This window comes from Harpegnathos saltator, unplaced genomic scaffold (assembly GCF_003227715.2).
Source record: "Harpegnathos saltator strain DR-91 unplaced genomic scaffold, Hsal_v8.6 scaffold225, whole genome shotgun sequence".
NCBI classification, from domain to species: Eukaryota; Metazoa; Arthropoda; class Insecta; order Hymenoptera; family Formicidae; genus Harpegnathos; species Harpegnathos saltator.
The window spans coordinates 333128-349773 of NW_020230012.1; the positions used below are offsets into that span (position 1 = coordinate 333128).

Consider the following 16646-nt stretch of genomic DNA (forward strand, 5'->3'; position numbering starts at 1 on the left):
TGCGCGCGATCCGCGTCTCTCACGTCGCGCGACGATGGTAGTTTGACAGAGACCCGGGTCAGAGGTCGAAAGACAGAAGGATCGGGACGCGCAGTATGTATTATCCTGCGACTGTCGTGACGCGCCGTACGGTATTTTTAATCTAGAGGACGATATTTAACCAACGAATATAATTTTGTAGTCGTCTATACTCGCACCTTCAAGATCGAATTGGACTCAGCACCATTTTTCGATCATCGCGCAGTCGAACAGAGAACAGAGATTATATTAACGAACGGGCGTCTGGGAAAAAAAGTCGATATATATTTCGCGGTCGACAAGACGCGTATCTCACGAGAGATACGCGTCTTGTCGAGATATTAATAATACATACTAATTAACGGTATTCCCTGAACGAGCCGAGCTCCCTTTCGCGCTGTTTCCGACTTGACGTATGCCGCGGCGACGGCGGCGAGGAGTCAGCTTTCACCGTAAGTGAATACGTATCGGGCGCGATCCTTTTGAGATACCCCGGCAACCTGCTATTATGTCAGTAATTCGCGCGTCTGCCGAGCGCGCAATAAAGCATTTTGCGTGCAGGGAAACAATGTGCGCGGCTCGCGCGCGCCGCGCTGAGGTATCAAAAGGGCACGTAAGGAGGGAAGAGGGGGTGGAGGGCGGGCGGAGAGAGAGAGAGAGAGTCGCGCGGAAACTGGAATCGCGCCGCTTGTGTATAGTTCATTCCGACACGCGCGGACGGCTGGTGGAATGGGCGGGTGTATGGCTCGGCTTGTGGAAGCGGTGTGGCGTGTAAACGCCGGCAATTGAATATCGGAAATAGCGGCGTGTCGGGACGTCAGGAGGCGAGCGAGCGAGCGGCGCGTTCCTTCCTCGAGGATAGGCTGCGAGTCGCGGTCAGGACGTGTCGGATGTTATACGCGTTCAGAGCGAAGCGTTCGTGACAGCGCTGCGAAAATTCTGCCGCCGCGCCGGCCGGCCAGCAGGGACGAGAATCGCGAGCGCGACTGCGATTCTTTCCCCTCAGCGAGAACGGCCGGGCAGTGTCAAAATACAAATTCCGGACGCTCGCTGTGATTCCGCGGAATAATGCGTGGATTTGCAATTAATCAAATTTTTTGATTTAGTCGACGGTCGTCGCACCCCCGAGGGCTTTACGCGCGCATCCGCGCGCCCGAGCGCGAGCAAGCGACGGTCGTTGCGTTCGCGCGCAGTCACTAATTATCGCGTGTAATTAAGAATCGCGTTGGAACGCGGCTGCGAAAGTTTATTTGTTCCGTTTTATAATTATCTCTCCCTCCCCTGCTCCCGCGGCCGCCGCAAAGCGCTCAACACGAGGGGTAACGCTCGCGGGAGCGGAGCGGAGCGGAGCCGGACAAATTGAACCGGTGAACCGAATAGGAAATAAATTGGATTAACACGGACGCCGAAGTTAAGCCACCGGTCGCGATACCGGGCGCGAGCGTGCGAGGGCAGGTGAGAAAGTCCCGATGTGAAAACGTTATCCGATACCATCTGAAAATAGCGCGGAGTGAAGTACCACTGAAAACGTGGATTATTGTATCCGTCATATATATATATATATATATATATTGTATTGAGCGTAATCGATACATTAGTGGATACCTCGATTATAACTGCGGCCACTCTCTCCTCCTCCCTCGCATTCTCTCGGTCTTTTCCCCTTAATTAACCTCCTACGCGGCAAGCCCGCTCTATATGGTGGTGGCGGGGTGAAAAATATGTTTAAGATCATACAATATTGACTACCAATGATATCTCGGAGTTTCTCAAGTCGCTGATCACGAATCTGAATTCAAAATTTGTAATCAGCGACCAAACACTCTCTGAATTTCATCGAAATCGAACTATTTTTATTTCCCTACCATTTTTAGGACACAAATAATTGTGCTTGCCGTATAATGAATTAATACCGCGCGAAAACCGGTGCTATCGAGCTGTCACAATCGCGATATCAATCGTGATGTGATTTGCAGCGCGCGACTGCGGCGAAACGATGCAAAATGCTCCTTTTCACGGATAACATTGTCAGCTTTGAGGACGAGAGAAATGCGCCGAAAGCTCACGGTTATTTTTTACGTTCCCTATTGAGAATTTGCGAAATTATTTTCCCCGACCATTCGTTTGCGCTCTTTCGTTCATCTGCGCAATCCGTTCGTCGATCGATTGATCAAATCGATCAATCATATGTTTTTGAAAAAATATTTTTCTTCTCCGCACACTTCTTCTGTGTATTTTATGATTTTAATATTTTAAATTTATTGTTTTCTACAAAAATGAGATTGTTGTACAATAATTTCTTTTTATATAATTATTTTTGTAAAAGATAATTAGGGGCAACATGTGAATTTGGCATCCTTTTCTTTCTTTCTCTCTCTCTCTCTCTCTCTTTTTTTTTTTTTAATTAAATGCATCATTCTTGCGTTATAATATGATATCGTAACCAAGTTTAAGTCTACGTGAAAAGACTTAATACATTTTGTGTATACAGATCTGATCGCTTCACGCGATGCATATTAATTAACGGCATACCAGCGAGAACCCAATTAAATATTTCAACAAGCCATTGAAATATTTTGTATAAATGTAATGTAAAACTTGGTCACGGAAAGATATACGACGCGTGAGAAACTCAAAATAATAGATTAGAAGCGCGTAAACATAGGCTGGAGATACACAGAAACACTTACAAGAACACGTACGACATAAACAGTAAGCGAACCAACCAATTATAGTCGAGAACGTAAGCAGAGACGGCCGATAATTGGTTGGTTGCTTGACTATGGTTTGATTTACTTACCGCTAAGATTTTTTTGCGTATCCCTTCGCAGTGATCGTCGCGTCAAGCGAATGAATTTAATCACGCGAGCTTCAAGGTGGCGATCAGTGAGCGCTGGCTCTCGCGACGTTGTAGTTCGAGCCAGCAAGTGATATACGCGTCGCAAATTATTTTATTTTCTCGGAGTGATTAAAATATTAATTAATTAGACTCTTGTGGATATTCTTTTATTTCATACGTGCATCTTCGTATCTACGCGAGCATTAGAGCATAGAGTGTTAGTGCTGCTATCAACGTGCAACGACGGAGCATCCAAAATGCTGGGTCGAGAAACCAAGGTGAACGACGAACGGCGAAGATTCTAGAAGGCCGAGCCTTCTACATAACGACGCATCATAAATTTTCAGGTGTGTCAAATCAATTATTATACAGATTTCCGTTTTTTACGGACGTTTGACAGACTTACCGAGAACTAGAAAATACCCGAATCGAAATTTAGGCTGGCATTCATAAATTGTCGTATATGACGGATAATTATAGCTTTATTAATTTTCGATCATTGGATAATCTATACTTGTATATGTTATATTATTTTATGCAAGAAATATTGCAAATACCGGAGTAACAGTTCGTGAATATGAATTAATTATGTTCTCAATCAAAGATCTTGAATAATTAACAATTATGAATACCGGCCTTAAAATACAATTTTATATATATATGTAAAATCTAAATTTTGTAAATTCTAATTTTTGTCTAATAATGCTTTTTGGACCGCGAGACCGACATTACACAGAGTCTTTTTTCTCATTGTCATTCTATTTATTATACGCGAACTCGAACTTAGATCTTTATTGATATATATATATAGCATTATTGGATGGGAACCGTTTTCTTTTACAGCTTTAAATAAAATCAATTCAATAAACTTTATATCAGTTCTTTTAAGAGCTATTTTCTAGTTATTTTAAATCTATCCTTTTGTCAGGTTATTAATATTCGTTTATCTCTCACCGTGCATAAATTGCACTTATATAAATATTATATTATACGTAGATGAATAAATTATATTATTAATAATTGTCAGAATCAGCAATTAGAATTTAGCAATTAGAATCAGCAATCAGAAATTAGAATAAAAATTAAATGCCACACAGATGAAAGGACAATGAGATAATCAAATATTACATAACCTTGAAATGACTTTCCTTTACGAATCAACATCGAGAGAATGACAGTACTCAACGTGAAGAAAACAGCAGTAAACAAATATTCGCGCAGGCAAGTAAATAGCTATATTATATCCTGATATTCTTTATGGACCTTTCAAGTTCGACGGAAATTGCAGGGTTAATATAGAATTAAAATTTCGACTCGGGGATACGTGATCGTGCTTTTTCGTCTTTGTAACAATTTTTCGTATTAATACAATCACAGTTGGCTCATTGCAAATCGGATATATATCTACTTAACAAATTAACATATTAATATACGATAACGCCACCATTTGCTTACTTTTCATTATCATTTCAATAACGATGCGGTATCGCGCGGATAATTGAGCGACGAATCTATAAAGCTCATCGCGAATTTTAACGCTCGAGAAAAGAACAAAAATAAAAATTCCTTGCGCCTCTTACATAGATACATTGAAATCTTATTCATAATTCATATTCAAATTAATATTCCCTTAACTCTTGCACTCTGCAAAAATTGTATTATATCATTTAAATATTATATCACCCGCAGCTGAGTACATAATGCAAATAATAACTGACTTACTAACAATTTGAAAAAAAGATTTGATCAATTATTAGAATAACGATCAACTGCAAATGAAAGAATATCGAGATGATCGAATATTAAATATATATAAAATTTTTATTTTTCTAATAAAATCGAACTAAAACTTGACTCGCGGTATCGGCTCGCTTTGACTCGTTCCCACGTTCAGCTTAATTAAATGTTCATAAATATGGAATCGATATTACATGGACATGACATAAATTCGACTCGGGCAAATGGTTCCGTTTTTCTACGTTCCCGCGAAATTTTTTTCAACACAGTGTACGTTCCGCCAGTTGTCGATCGTGCATGTATTCATTTGCCAATTAGTATATTAAAGTATGATAACATCACTATTCGTTTCTTCTAGTATCATAGTACTCGTAATTATCGTTTTTGTTCGATGGGGGTATCACGTCCGATAACCGAGTGAATAAATAGTGCCTGTGATGACTTTGCAGCCCGTGGGATTTTTCAAGACTCCGAGAGTCTTGTCTCGTTTGGGTGGGAAGGATATGCCACGCGTGCCACAAATTATGGCCACGCGTATGTTGCCATAATTTCTCAAACTTCTTCCACTCATTCTCTTCCTCTTTCGTTGGCAACCTTAGCTTTACTGACAAGCGCGTGTCTAGCCTCGCACTTACTATAGAGAAACTTGTCGATCTAATTGCAAAAGTAGTTTGATAATTGGGGGAAGGGGGGTGTAAACGACACACGCGGGCTGGGTTACGTAGCCGTTCTACCCACGCTAATGCTCATGCGCAGAAGAGGGAAACAAGACGTCCAAGGGGTGGAAGAGAGTAATAAGCGAAGAAAGGCAGCGGACAGGAAACGGGCTTTGATAAATAATTATTTGGTCCAAACGGCTTTTTCGATGGTCGAGCATTCTGGCACTCTTTCGAGTTCCGCACAAGCAATGTGCGTTTTCCAAAAGTTTTCGCTCGAGCGGTACAACTTTTGATCGCACTGCGATCGTGACTGACAACTGGCGACTAGCTGTCGTGCATCGAATGCGCACGAACGCGAAGTTTCTTTGATATTTTCCTCGCGATGAAGCGTTAGCGGCAAGTTAGTTAACGAAGAGGTGCCTCGCGTCGTTTCAACATCCCTCGTAGGTAAACTAGTATGGAGGATCAGCGATATCACCGACAAGAATCATTCTATCGTCCGAATACAAGCCACACATCGCTCATTTCCCATCGCGTCTGTATAGATGCTTGCCAATTAGTTTATTAGTTTATTAGTATATAACGTCGACGTCGTCACGTGCTCGTTTCAAATTACCTATTCCGATGTAACTCGGGGTTTTTCGGCAAACAATCGAGCGCCGTTGACAGTGGTGTTTCTTTTTGCAAGCCCGTTATCAAAATTTCAAGACTCCGGAAGTCTCGTCTCGTTGGGGCCATTGGATGGGAAGGAGAGGACGCGGACATGGTCACGGCGTATGCCACGTGGCCTCGCGATGCCGCCATAATTTCTCAACCTCTTTCACTTCTCCTCTTCAACCTTAGTTGGAATACCTTAGTCTCATTGACTAAGAGATTTGCAGCGTGTCTAGCTTTGTTCTACTTGACGCAACGGACAGACGAAAGGATGAGGGTGGACAGACAGGTGGGACTTAAAAGGGTTATGCAAAGAGAATAGGAATCGACAGTAAGAACGGACTAGACCTAAGTGGTAGAATAAAAAAAAAGAGTCGCTCTGTCGGCGCGAATAGCATCAGGCGCAGAAAAGGCGAACAATACTGCGAGGGGTCGAGGAGAGTAAAAGCACTCCTATGACTGAGCGAAGAGGGGCGGCGGGGAGGGGGCTTTTTGAAATAAAAAAATTTATTTAGACCGTTCAATGTGGCCAAGAATTCCTTCAGTCTACTGCGCAAACGAAGTGCGTTCTTTTTCCTCCGGCCGAACGTTACCATAGCGAACGGAAATGGGCGAATGGTTTTCGCGCATTCGCGCGATGCACCCGAGCGCGCAATAATTCTCGAATTTTTCACGTGTAACGAAAACGCGTATCGGTATGAGAAACAGGAAAAATAATTTTTAAATGCTTCGCTGGAAGGATTTTATCAATTTTTGTAGACTATAAATGTTATCGACGCGGATTTAATGCAGAGTAAAGAGAAAAAGGAGTAGTGAAGCAAAAATATCTTGAGATTCTTCTACATTCTTAATACTCTCTCAATCCACACACAATCTTTACTACTAAATAAATCATATAATTAATATTTTTATAATTGCAATTAGAACAAAGTTTAACTTTAAATTAAAAAAATATTGAAATATTCGAATATTAAATAATCTCGAGCTGAGTCTTGCTTTATGATTCTACATCATGATTCTACGGCAGAGAAAAATCATTTGCTACATCAACTGCTACATCAAATGCTACATCAAATGCTACAAGGTAAGTCAATGGCTACAGTGCTACATGTTGCAATTGTCCGACTTCAAGTTCGACTGAAGTCGCAGGAATTTGTCGCGCGTGATAAAAAGTATCTAATAAGAAAAGGTAAGCGATTTCTGGAAACCTTATTCCGACAAGTCATAATGTCATATCCATAATATAATAAACATTCGATACACACGTATCTTTAAAATCTAATTTAACATTGATATAAATATAACTCACGATTGTCTCTAAATTGATTTGTTTCATCGTGTAAAATCATTTAATTAAAATCGTAAAATTATTATATTAATCTCATAAAACTTACTCGCAACTGTGAATTTGAATTTATATAGGAATAGGAAAAGTTTTATCATGGAGAGAGATAATTCATATAGCAGGTGGAATGAAAAGTGTAGTAGGATAGTCTGGCTATATCAATCAATTTTGGCGTTTTTGAGGTCGGTATTCACGAATTTGAATTGAAAATTTGCAATCAAGGATCAAAAGCTCTCGAGATTTTGTTTTATCGAGATCGAACTACTTTTATCCCCCCCTGTCAGTATACAAACAGTAAAATTTTGCTTGCCATATAGAGGTTGTTTAATATCCATTAAATATCAGCTTTGCGTCCGGTGTGTTATATCCGGATGTGCGCGATGCAACGGCTGTGCGCGGGCCGAATTATCAAACGCTCACTGGCAAAGTACCCGAATCCTCGGGACCACGGAAACGCGACGGGCGGATTATATAGCAGATAATAAATGGAGCCAATGATCGATTACGCGGAAAACCGTAATAATAAACCGTAGCCGTGTGTTCGTGCGAGTTCGCTTTTAACTGATACGCGCGCAAGCGCAAGCGCGTTTATTATGATATCGAGCGATGATCCAACGTAATCTAAGGTAAGCTGTAAGTTACGAACAGCTAGTGTGCACCCTCAGCCGCCGGAGAAGCTAATCGGGCGATCGAGTCCTCGGGAGCCGCCGCATTCACCGCGCTGTACTCGCGCTGAAGCGAGCGATGCGTCGACGCGTCGTGTCGACGATAATCCGCTCAATTTATCGTATCCTCAAATACAAGCTCCGCGCGTAGTGCGTGTGGGGGCGGGCGGGGGGGGGGGGGAGTTTACAGGAATCTGAACAGTCAAAAATTTAACACTGTGTGGTCGAAAAGGAAGAAGAATCGAAACTGGGAGACTCTCCCGGCAACGCGACAAACTGTCGCGGCGAAATCGCGACAACTCACGCTTTGAAGGGAAACATTTCCCCTTCACGGCGGTGGTTTTATCAAATATTTCGGTGCACGATGTCGTGTATTTTGGTAATCTCGCCGCGAAGCTTGAGAAATGATGTTTGCAACATTTCGCGCCGCTCGGTGTGACTGTTTCCAATTGTTGGCGAAGTTTGCGCGCGCGCGCGCGCGTTCACGCACTTGTGCGTGCGAATGCGTGAGCGAGCGTGGGGTAGGACGAACAGTGGTAGTGCGACACATTTCCGACGAACATTTTCATATGACAAATGATAGCGTGGGATTTAACGGGTTAATTTGTAGCGTCTCCAAGTTTCGCATCGGCGACGGCTGCGGCGGGTCACGGGCTTGATGCGCCCTCGGAAAATTATGATGTCTGCCACGAAATACGGAAGAGGAAGCGTATCGTCCACGAAAGCGTACACGCACTTCGAAAATAGCGGCAAGTGTGTATATGTATGTGTGTGTGTGTGTGTGTGTGTAAGTACGCGCGTGTTTCGTCGCGAGAAAACATCGAGCGACCGCGATGAGAGTTAAGCTCTTTCCACGCTGGATCTTCTCGGAGTCGGGATTCGGCACGTCCGCCAAACTGGAAATAGGATCCGCGATCTGCGCTCGCTCGCCGCGGAAATCTGCTCGGAAGCGTGCGAAATATCTCGCGCGGGAGGGTCGCTCCAAAATGCCGCTCGATCACCAAATACTCTTTATTGAAATCACTTCCCGCTATATAATTCTCCTGCTATTGCGATGATTTACGACATCGTCGTGACCGTGCGCCTAAGTCTCGTGCGAGAGAGATTTTATCCAACAGGGGAGCGGGAATCCTCCAGTAATCGTCGTGCTGATAGAGCGACCTCCCCGAAGGGTCGCTCGCTGCGTAAAGCGAACGCCCCGTAATCGAGGAATCATGTAGTGAGACCCATTTCCTCGGGGAAGTACCTGCCTTTAATGCACGAAAGAAACGTCCGAGGTGGACGTCGCCGTCGTCATCGCGCGCTTTTGTAAAATCCTGTGGCCCCTTCTTTTCAAGACGCATTAAGCGTCTTCAAGTGTGTATAGCCGAAGCGGCACTTTCAACGGTAGATCAAACGTTCTTTGTAACAGCGTGTAAATGGCATTGCGACAACGACGGCAGCAAAAACGGGAGACAAGGGAAACGCGAATTCGCGAAAAGAAGGTGCCGCGAAAATACGATTTTTCCTCTCTTTCTCTCTCTCTCTCTCTCCCTCTCTCCCTCTCTCCCTCTCTCTCTCTCTCCCCCTCTCTCTTTCTATCTCTTGGCCCCGACTCCATCAGAGTCAGAGAAATATACTTTTCCCTTCTCAATATATTTCGACGCGATAATAATTATCTCGCTCGACGAACATCACTCTATTGTCTACGGCGAGTGCCGTGACGACGAGTCGCTTCTTTTCAGCGAGAGGCGATAATGTAGCTCCGGGAGGTGAGAGGAAACGTAAAAAATTGAATGGAAATGATTTTTCTCGTCGTTTCGAGTGACGACGACGTGATATCGCGAAACACTCGGCCCTCTCGTCGGATAAGACAATTGTTCCTTGTTTCACGGTCCCTCGGCGCGAAAGAAGCGCAAAGAAGAGCGCCGGATATAACTCGACGGCTCGCGGTTTCGAATCCGGAATATCCGGGATTAATTTGATTTTAACGTGCCAATTGGAGTCGCGAGCAGCAGGATAATAGGAAAAACGCGAGGCAGCCAACCGACAACAAGGATTGCGTGTTTAATTATCCTAACTATGTGAAACTGACTGGCGGAATTCGCTCCCGCACATTGTTTCCCCCCGTTGAGCACGGATTTTCACGAACCATGCATAATAGAATCCTATCAAGATTCTAATGCAATGATCGATGAATTATATAACTCGCCGGCGAGTTTACCGACGCGTCTAACATTCTTCGACAATCGCGCGAACTACGCGATCTTGCGGTCGCTGTCACGTGAAATCATCGTTTCGCCGCAAAAGAGACAAAGGAAAAAGACATAAAAAGAAGAAAGAAATCAAACGTTCATCTTCGTGCGTTTTTCTTCGTGCGATCGCGCACTCGGCGCTCGGCCACTCGAAATAATACAATCCATACCACGACTTCCTTTCTCGCGTGTCATCAAGTCGCCTGCGAAAATTTTCCCTCTCAACGTGAGAGAGCAAATTTCGCTGACGCAGGCGTGCGCGCCTGCGTTCCTCGTCCTCTCGCGGTCGAGGCTAAATTATGTCGGGTGACACGAACCTATCACTGTCAGGTGGATTCTGGAGTTTCTGGTGGGACTCTTAGTAAAGTCCACTCGGCACCTGTACTCGCCCTCGTCCTTCTCCTGCACATGGTTAATGTTCAAAGTTGCCGGCTCCGTGGCCGTTCGGAAGAACGCCCGGTCGTTCAGGTACTCCTTGTCCATCCAGTGCGACGCCTTTTCCGAGTGTTTCCCGCGCATGTCGTAACTGAAATGAAAAAGTTTGACACTTTGCATTACTCTTTTCTCTTTGTTACGTGAGAGTGATCAAATTTCACGTCGCTATTATTATCGTATCGCGAACTGAAGAATCTGCCTCGCACGTCTCCTTTCTCTCTCGCAAGAATAAAATGTGATTTGTGCGATGCGAGTTCGACCGAGCGCTAAGCTGAGGAAATATCAAGCCCGAGTTCGCGCGATCGCGAGGGAGTGGAGGAGCGCTTGGCGCTCTCGTGAATGCCATTCCGTATATATAAACGAGAATCGTTTCGCGAGGAACACTCGCGCGGGCATGACTGCGCCATGTGTAGCTTGATATTTTCCCGGCTCCCGACTGCCGGGAGTAGTGGTTCGCGATGAAAAAATAAAGCGGAACAAACGCAGAACTTCAGAACTGCAATGCACCGCGCGCGACGCGGGACGAGAATTTTGTCGACTCCCTCTCTCTGTCTCTCTTGCCCCTCTCTCTCTCTCTCTGCCCCTCTCTCTCTCTCTCTCTCTCTCTCTCTCTCTCTCTGCCCCCCTCTCTCTCTCTCTCTCTCTCTCTCTGCTCTTTAGTACGTTGAACGCTTCGCGCATATTAAATGCGGGTGAGAAAGTTGGATAATAAAGGACACGCGTATGTGACATAGTAGAGCATATAATTTCACTAATTAATTTCATACGAAACTCGACCACCGCGGCGAAGTGAAACTCGCATTTAAAACTCCCCCATTCGAGTTTTATGCGTCTGGGCGTACTCGAAACTATCGCGTCGTACATGTTTAAGTGCATGCAGAACGATCGGCGGGTCGGAAAAAGACATGAGACAAGCGGCCCGATGCAGCTCCTTCGCGCAAGCTTGCCGGATCATCAGACGAAACGGACGACTTTCGTGCGGCGTAAGTGCCTCCAAGCCGCCGTCGTCCCCCTGCCCCTGCTCGGACGGAAAAATCGCCAGATGACGATCCCGACTCGCGCTCCGTCAGCGTCGCGTGTAAACGCGGCGAATCGTCCCTCGTGCCGACTGTCGCGCTAAAAACTAGCGCACCTGCGGCTCCCGAGGCGTTAATTAAGAATGCATCGGCCAGCCGGTCGTGCTCCACACTCGGACGCGCGTTCGGTTCTAGCCGAGGGAGCTGCAGCAGCAACAGCAACAGCGATAGCTGTGTACGGACAGTGCTTCACCGCAGATCCTCGCCCGCGCATACCTCGTCCCGGGGACATCGGCGGAGCATCGAATTTGCGGAAATACCACGAGTGCTTCGCTCGCTACCAGACTCCGGTCGTGCAGCGGGACGCGGAACGGACGGAAGAGCAAGGGCGGAAGGGCGGTTGGTAGTTCGGGGTGAGCGGACGCTCGCGAAGGGCTAAAACCGGCTGCCGCTGCCGGACTACGACGAGGATGACCAGCAGCAGCAGCAGCGGCAGCAGGGTGGGCGCAGAGGGCCGGTCGCCGCGTACATTCCTCCGGTGTATTACGACCCGGTATTACTCGCCAGCTGGCAGCAAAGTGTGTACCGTGTGCCGCGTGCACGTTGCGACTACCGGATCGTCGCATGCATTCGCGCATATGCCGTGCCGAGCAACAACAACGATCCGGCCAGCAGCAGCCGACTGCCGCCTCTCGCCCTCCCTCCCTCCCTCTCTCTCTCTCTCTCTCTCTCTCTCTCTCTTCTCTTTCCCTCTCTCGCATTCTCGTTCTCGCTAGTTACGTCTAAAGTGCACATGCCGACTAGTAACACATAGCTTCGTAGGCGTTTATACGCTACCACGGTAGCAGGCGGGTGGAAGAGAAAGCAGACGCGGAACTTGACCGAAACGGTGAAGTTGGTGTTCGTACGCAACGTTCGGCGGGTAACGGCAAACTAACCTCGCTCTCTCGTACGTGCAGGATCACACGGAAAGATCGAGCTTGCCGACGGACAATCATGCAGCCGGATCGTAGTTGAAGCGGTTATTCTCGTATGGCTGCGAATTGCGCGGGCGCGTACAGCAGGTCGTTCGAAACTTGGAGAGTTGAGCGCGCAGAGGGGTAGCGACGCGTTATTATCCTCCGAATTAACTCGGAGAATCTGCGTGTGCACGCGTCACGTATAAAGAGCAAAGTCGTCGGGGTCGCGAGCGGCGTTCGCGTTTACTCGCGAGAAATTGCGACGACGAAATCTATACGGGGAAAGAACGTCGACGACGAGAACGATTCTTCGCGTCACGGCCGCTTTCTCAGCGGAGGGAAGGTCCTCATCATCAGGTGTCCGTGTCTCTTCGCTTTTCAGTTATAGAGGCTAAGCTGCGTCCGCCGAGACAAATGCCCTACCATCGATATCGTAATGCATTACGATGTCGTGTTAACGGCGCTGCGTGTGATACAGCAAGGTATAACAGATTAGTGGTCGGACGTCCATATCGGGACGTGGTTATGCCTGTCACAGGCCAGGGCGACCAATTATAGCGCAACATCTCTCCTCGCCATCGGAAACGTACTACCACGTAACGTTTCCAGTCGCGCGCACATACTCCGCGACCTCACGGAGCGCGCGCGCATCAGAGAAAGTCAAAGGGACGGCCACGTAACGTCCCCAGTCAATTTTGCACTTAAACAAAAAACACACACAGAGAGAGAGAGAGAGTGTTGGAATAATCCGCGGCAAAAGGATGCAAGCGAGTAAAGCCAGAAAAGAGAGAGGAGAGAGAGAGAGAGAGAGAGAGAGAGAGAGAGAGAGAGAGAGAGAGAGAGAGAGAGAGAGAGAGAGAGAGAGAGAGAGAGAGGAAGCGCTCTCACATTCAGAAGCGCGCGTAGATGAAACATATTTTGCATGGCTAAACATTTCGGTTTCTGTGTACCCCGGGCGCATGAATATCCATTCAAGAGCGGAATAATAATAAGCCGCTCCTTTCGATCGTGCTTAAAAACGGGACTCACCGGGGTGTACACTTTCGCCATTTGAATCTTCCGCGTCGCGTCGAAAAATGAGATTCCGTTGTAGCGTCGTCGGTCGCGCGCCGGCCATTTGACTGTCAGATACATTGCCAGCCGTATGTACACTTTGTACACTTCGGAATATGAAATCAGTATACTAATGGAGGAGAAACAGAGAGGGTGTGACGGTGAGAAGGAGGAGGGTGGAGCGAGAAAAAGAGAAAGACACGATGTGACCTATCGTGCGGCACAGTGTGCGATTACAAGACACGGTATGAAGAAACAGGCGTATTACGACGTCGTTTAACAGCGCGTCACGCACGATACGCGGATTTCCCCGCGTAATAATTCAACGGATGATGGTGCGTTATTATACTTTGCTATTTTCCCCGATTCCACAGGCCTCTCTCCCTTTCCTTGTCTCCCCCCTCCTCCCTCTCTCTCTCCCGCTCTTCCCTCTCTCTCTCTCTCTCTCTCTCTCTCTCTCTCTCTCTCTCTCTCTCTCTCTCAGATCCTCCCGTGTACAATCGACCGACTCTCCACGTCCTTAATCCGACTTTAAGACGGCACTCAGAGTTTCGCCGAGAGAATCGCGGATTCGCGGACTGCCGCTCGCGACGAGCAGCGAGTCGATATTTCCGAGATATCCCGAGTTTCCGCCGCGGCCCCGCTTACGCGGCACGGTCGACACGCTTCGTCGATCTCGGACGAAGTTCCAGCGCATTGTGCTTCGCGACTAGCTCTAGGGGGTGACTGCCAAGAGCTGCTACGGCGTTACAAAAATGCGCGACTATTTAATGCCGATAAATTCGCTATATAGCGCGCACAGCGCAAGAAGTTCCGCTGCCGGGAAGTGGAGTCTGTTTGCGCGCGCGGCATTTCCGAAACTACCCTGAAAGTTTTAAGCTATCGCGAAGCTGCCAGGGGTGGAGGGTAGTTCGCAGTGCTACGGCTACGGTAGTGGGTGCAGGGTCGGCGGCCGAGCTAGGTAGCTAACTGGGTTGGCTCTCGCTTGCTGCGAGCTACGGTAGCACCGGCGGCGGCGGCGGCGGCGGCGTCGGCGGCGGCGGCGGTGGCGCTTCGTCGTAAATTCCTACAAATGCTGTAACAGGTCGGGCGCGCTACGACGACGGCCGTCGCTCGTTCGTCGTTATTACGGCGCTGTACGTCGTTATGAATTTTATGGTCCTGCCGCTATAAGTAATGCGGGAATTTATAATCCCGCCGCTGAATGGCGCGCCCCGCCGCGGCGGCACCGACGCGAATTTCGACTCGCGTGATCCTTGCTTGTGTACTCGCATCTCCAGCGGCATGGGAATTTTTGAATTATGCACCCCGGGGGCGAGACAGCGCGCGAGACAGCGAAGGAAGATCGCGCGCTAAAGCCTGTCCACGTAAACTCGCGTAGCTGTGTGACACGCATACTGGGTAAACAACAAGCAGCAGCAGCAGCAGCAGCAGCAGCAGCGTTATGTCAATATTATAATTTCCCACTCTGTCTGATGTAACTGTTACGTACACAGCACGCGTTACACGTTGCGCGTGCATTGCGGCGTGGGAAATTGTAACATTGACATGTAACGTTACCGTCGGTTGACGTTCACGGCGTAAGCACAATAAATCATTCAATCAATAGTTTCTGCAGGAGAATGGTTGTTTCTTGGTGTTGGACGCAGGAGGCGGTCCATTTTTTGCGCGTCGCGCACTACGTGAGTATATGTCTATCGGCGCCGACGAGAGAGCGACTTGACCTCTTCGCCATCGGCCGTTGAAAGGCGAAACGGAGTCTTTCTTAATTCACGGACGATCTCCGGAATTCAAATCGCCGCCGGGACTCAACCTCCACCTGGAGGAAATTAACAGCCGGAGGCTTTATCGGATAATAAGATGACGCTTCCATTCGAGATCTCGCTCTCCCCCCCTCTCTCTCTCTCTCTCTCTCTCCCTCTTCATCTCTTGTCTATTTTACGGTGACCGGCACATCCTGGCAATTCCGTCAAAGCCGTCTGATCTCGTTCGGGGTATTAAGCGGAAATCGCACCGGACGCACGCGCGTCCGGTCAGTCAGGCCGGCGGGAGGGCCGGCCTCCCGCGCGGATTAATAACCGAAGAGCCACTGGAGCTCAATTAGTGCTTCGGCTTAATACGAAATGCCACGGCACGTGTCGCGCGATAACTTGCGGCCGTGCGGTATAACCGAGTCGAGCCGAGCCGAGTCGTGCGCACCGTTCGCACTCGGAAGCTTTCTCTGCAAGTACGAGACTTGCGGCCGCGTGCTCCGATTCCGCGCGCTGCCTCGGACAACGGACGTGACGATCGTGGTGCATTCCCGGTGCGTGGCTCCCGGTGCATAAAGGACGGCGTCCGTTGTGCCCGCGCCGGAAGCCAATCCGATAGAATGCGGGACAATGAGGACTCATCTCTCTCTCTCTCTCTCTCTCTCTCTCTCTCTCTCTCTCTCTCTCTCTCTCTCTCTCTCTCTCTCTCTCTCTCTCTCTCTCTCCCCCCCCTTCCTCTCTCTCTCTCTCTCTCTCTCTCTCTCTCTCTCTCTCTCTCTCTCTCTCTCTCTCTCTCTCTCCCTCTCTCTCTCACTTTCTCTATCTTGTTCTCCCTCGCTCTGTGCGAGGAAGCTGGCACTGCGCGCCCGCTGGCTTCGATGCGCCATTGATTGGCGCGCACGTACCGGGCCGGCTCCCTTTGTTGCCCTGCCTTGCCCTACGCGCGGCGATGCATTCACCTTGGTCATATTACGGTTTAATTGAAGTTGATGCTGGCCGCGTATAAAGGCCCCGGGGGCCGATATATCGCGGCCGAGGATCTTGGGAAATGTAATCCGCGAGATTAAAGTGGAGCGCGCGCTGGTCAAAGGATGTTAATCATTTTTAGCACCGAATACGCGCGTGCGCGCTCGCTCGCTCGCGATGGTTACCCACCCGGTCGAAATTGCCGTCGCTCTTCGCGTTAGTGCTCTGCGCGCCCTACGAGTCGAGCGACGAGGACACGGCCCGACGCGGAGGACGAGGAGGAAATGCGATTTGCGGGAAATCTACCGCGCAATT

General features: G+C 48.0%; 1 protein-coding gene across 4 annotated transcripts in view; it reads right to left on the reverse strand.

Moving 5' to 3' along the window:
- The window catches only part of LOC105190612 (synaptogenesis protein syg-2), a 306100-nt gene that overhangs the window by 48059 nt on the left and 241395 nt on the right, over nt 1–16646 (reverse strand). For all 4 annotated transcript variants that reach the window (XM_025298587.1, XM_025298586.1, XM_011153434.3 and 1 more), the window contains one exon: nt 10469–10677. In XM_025298587.1, coding sequence (XP_025154372.1) covers nt 10469–10677 — 209 coding nt within the window. The remainder of the gene's footprint in view (nt 1–10468; nt 10678–16646) is intronic.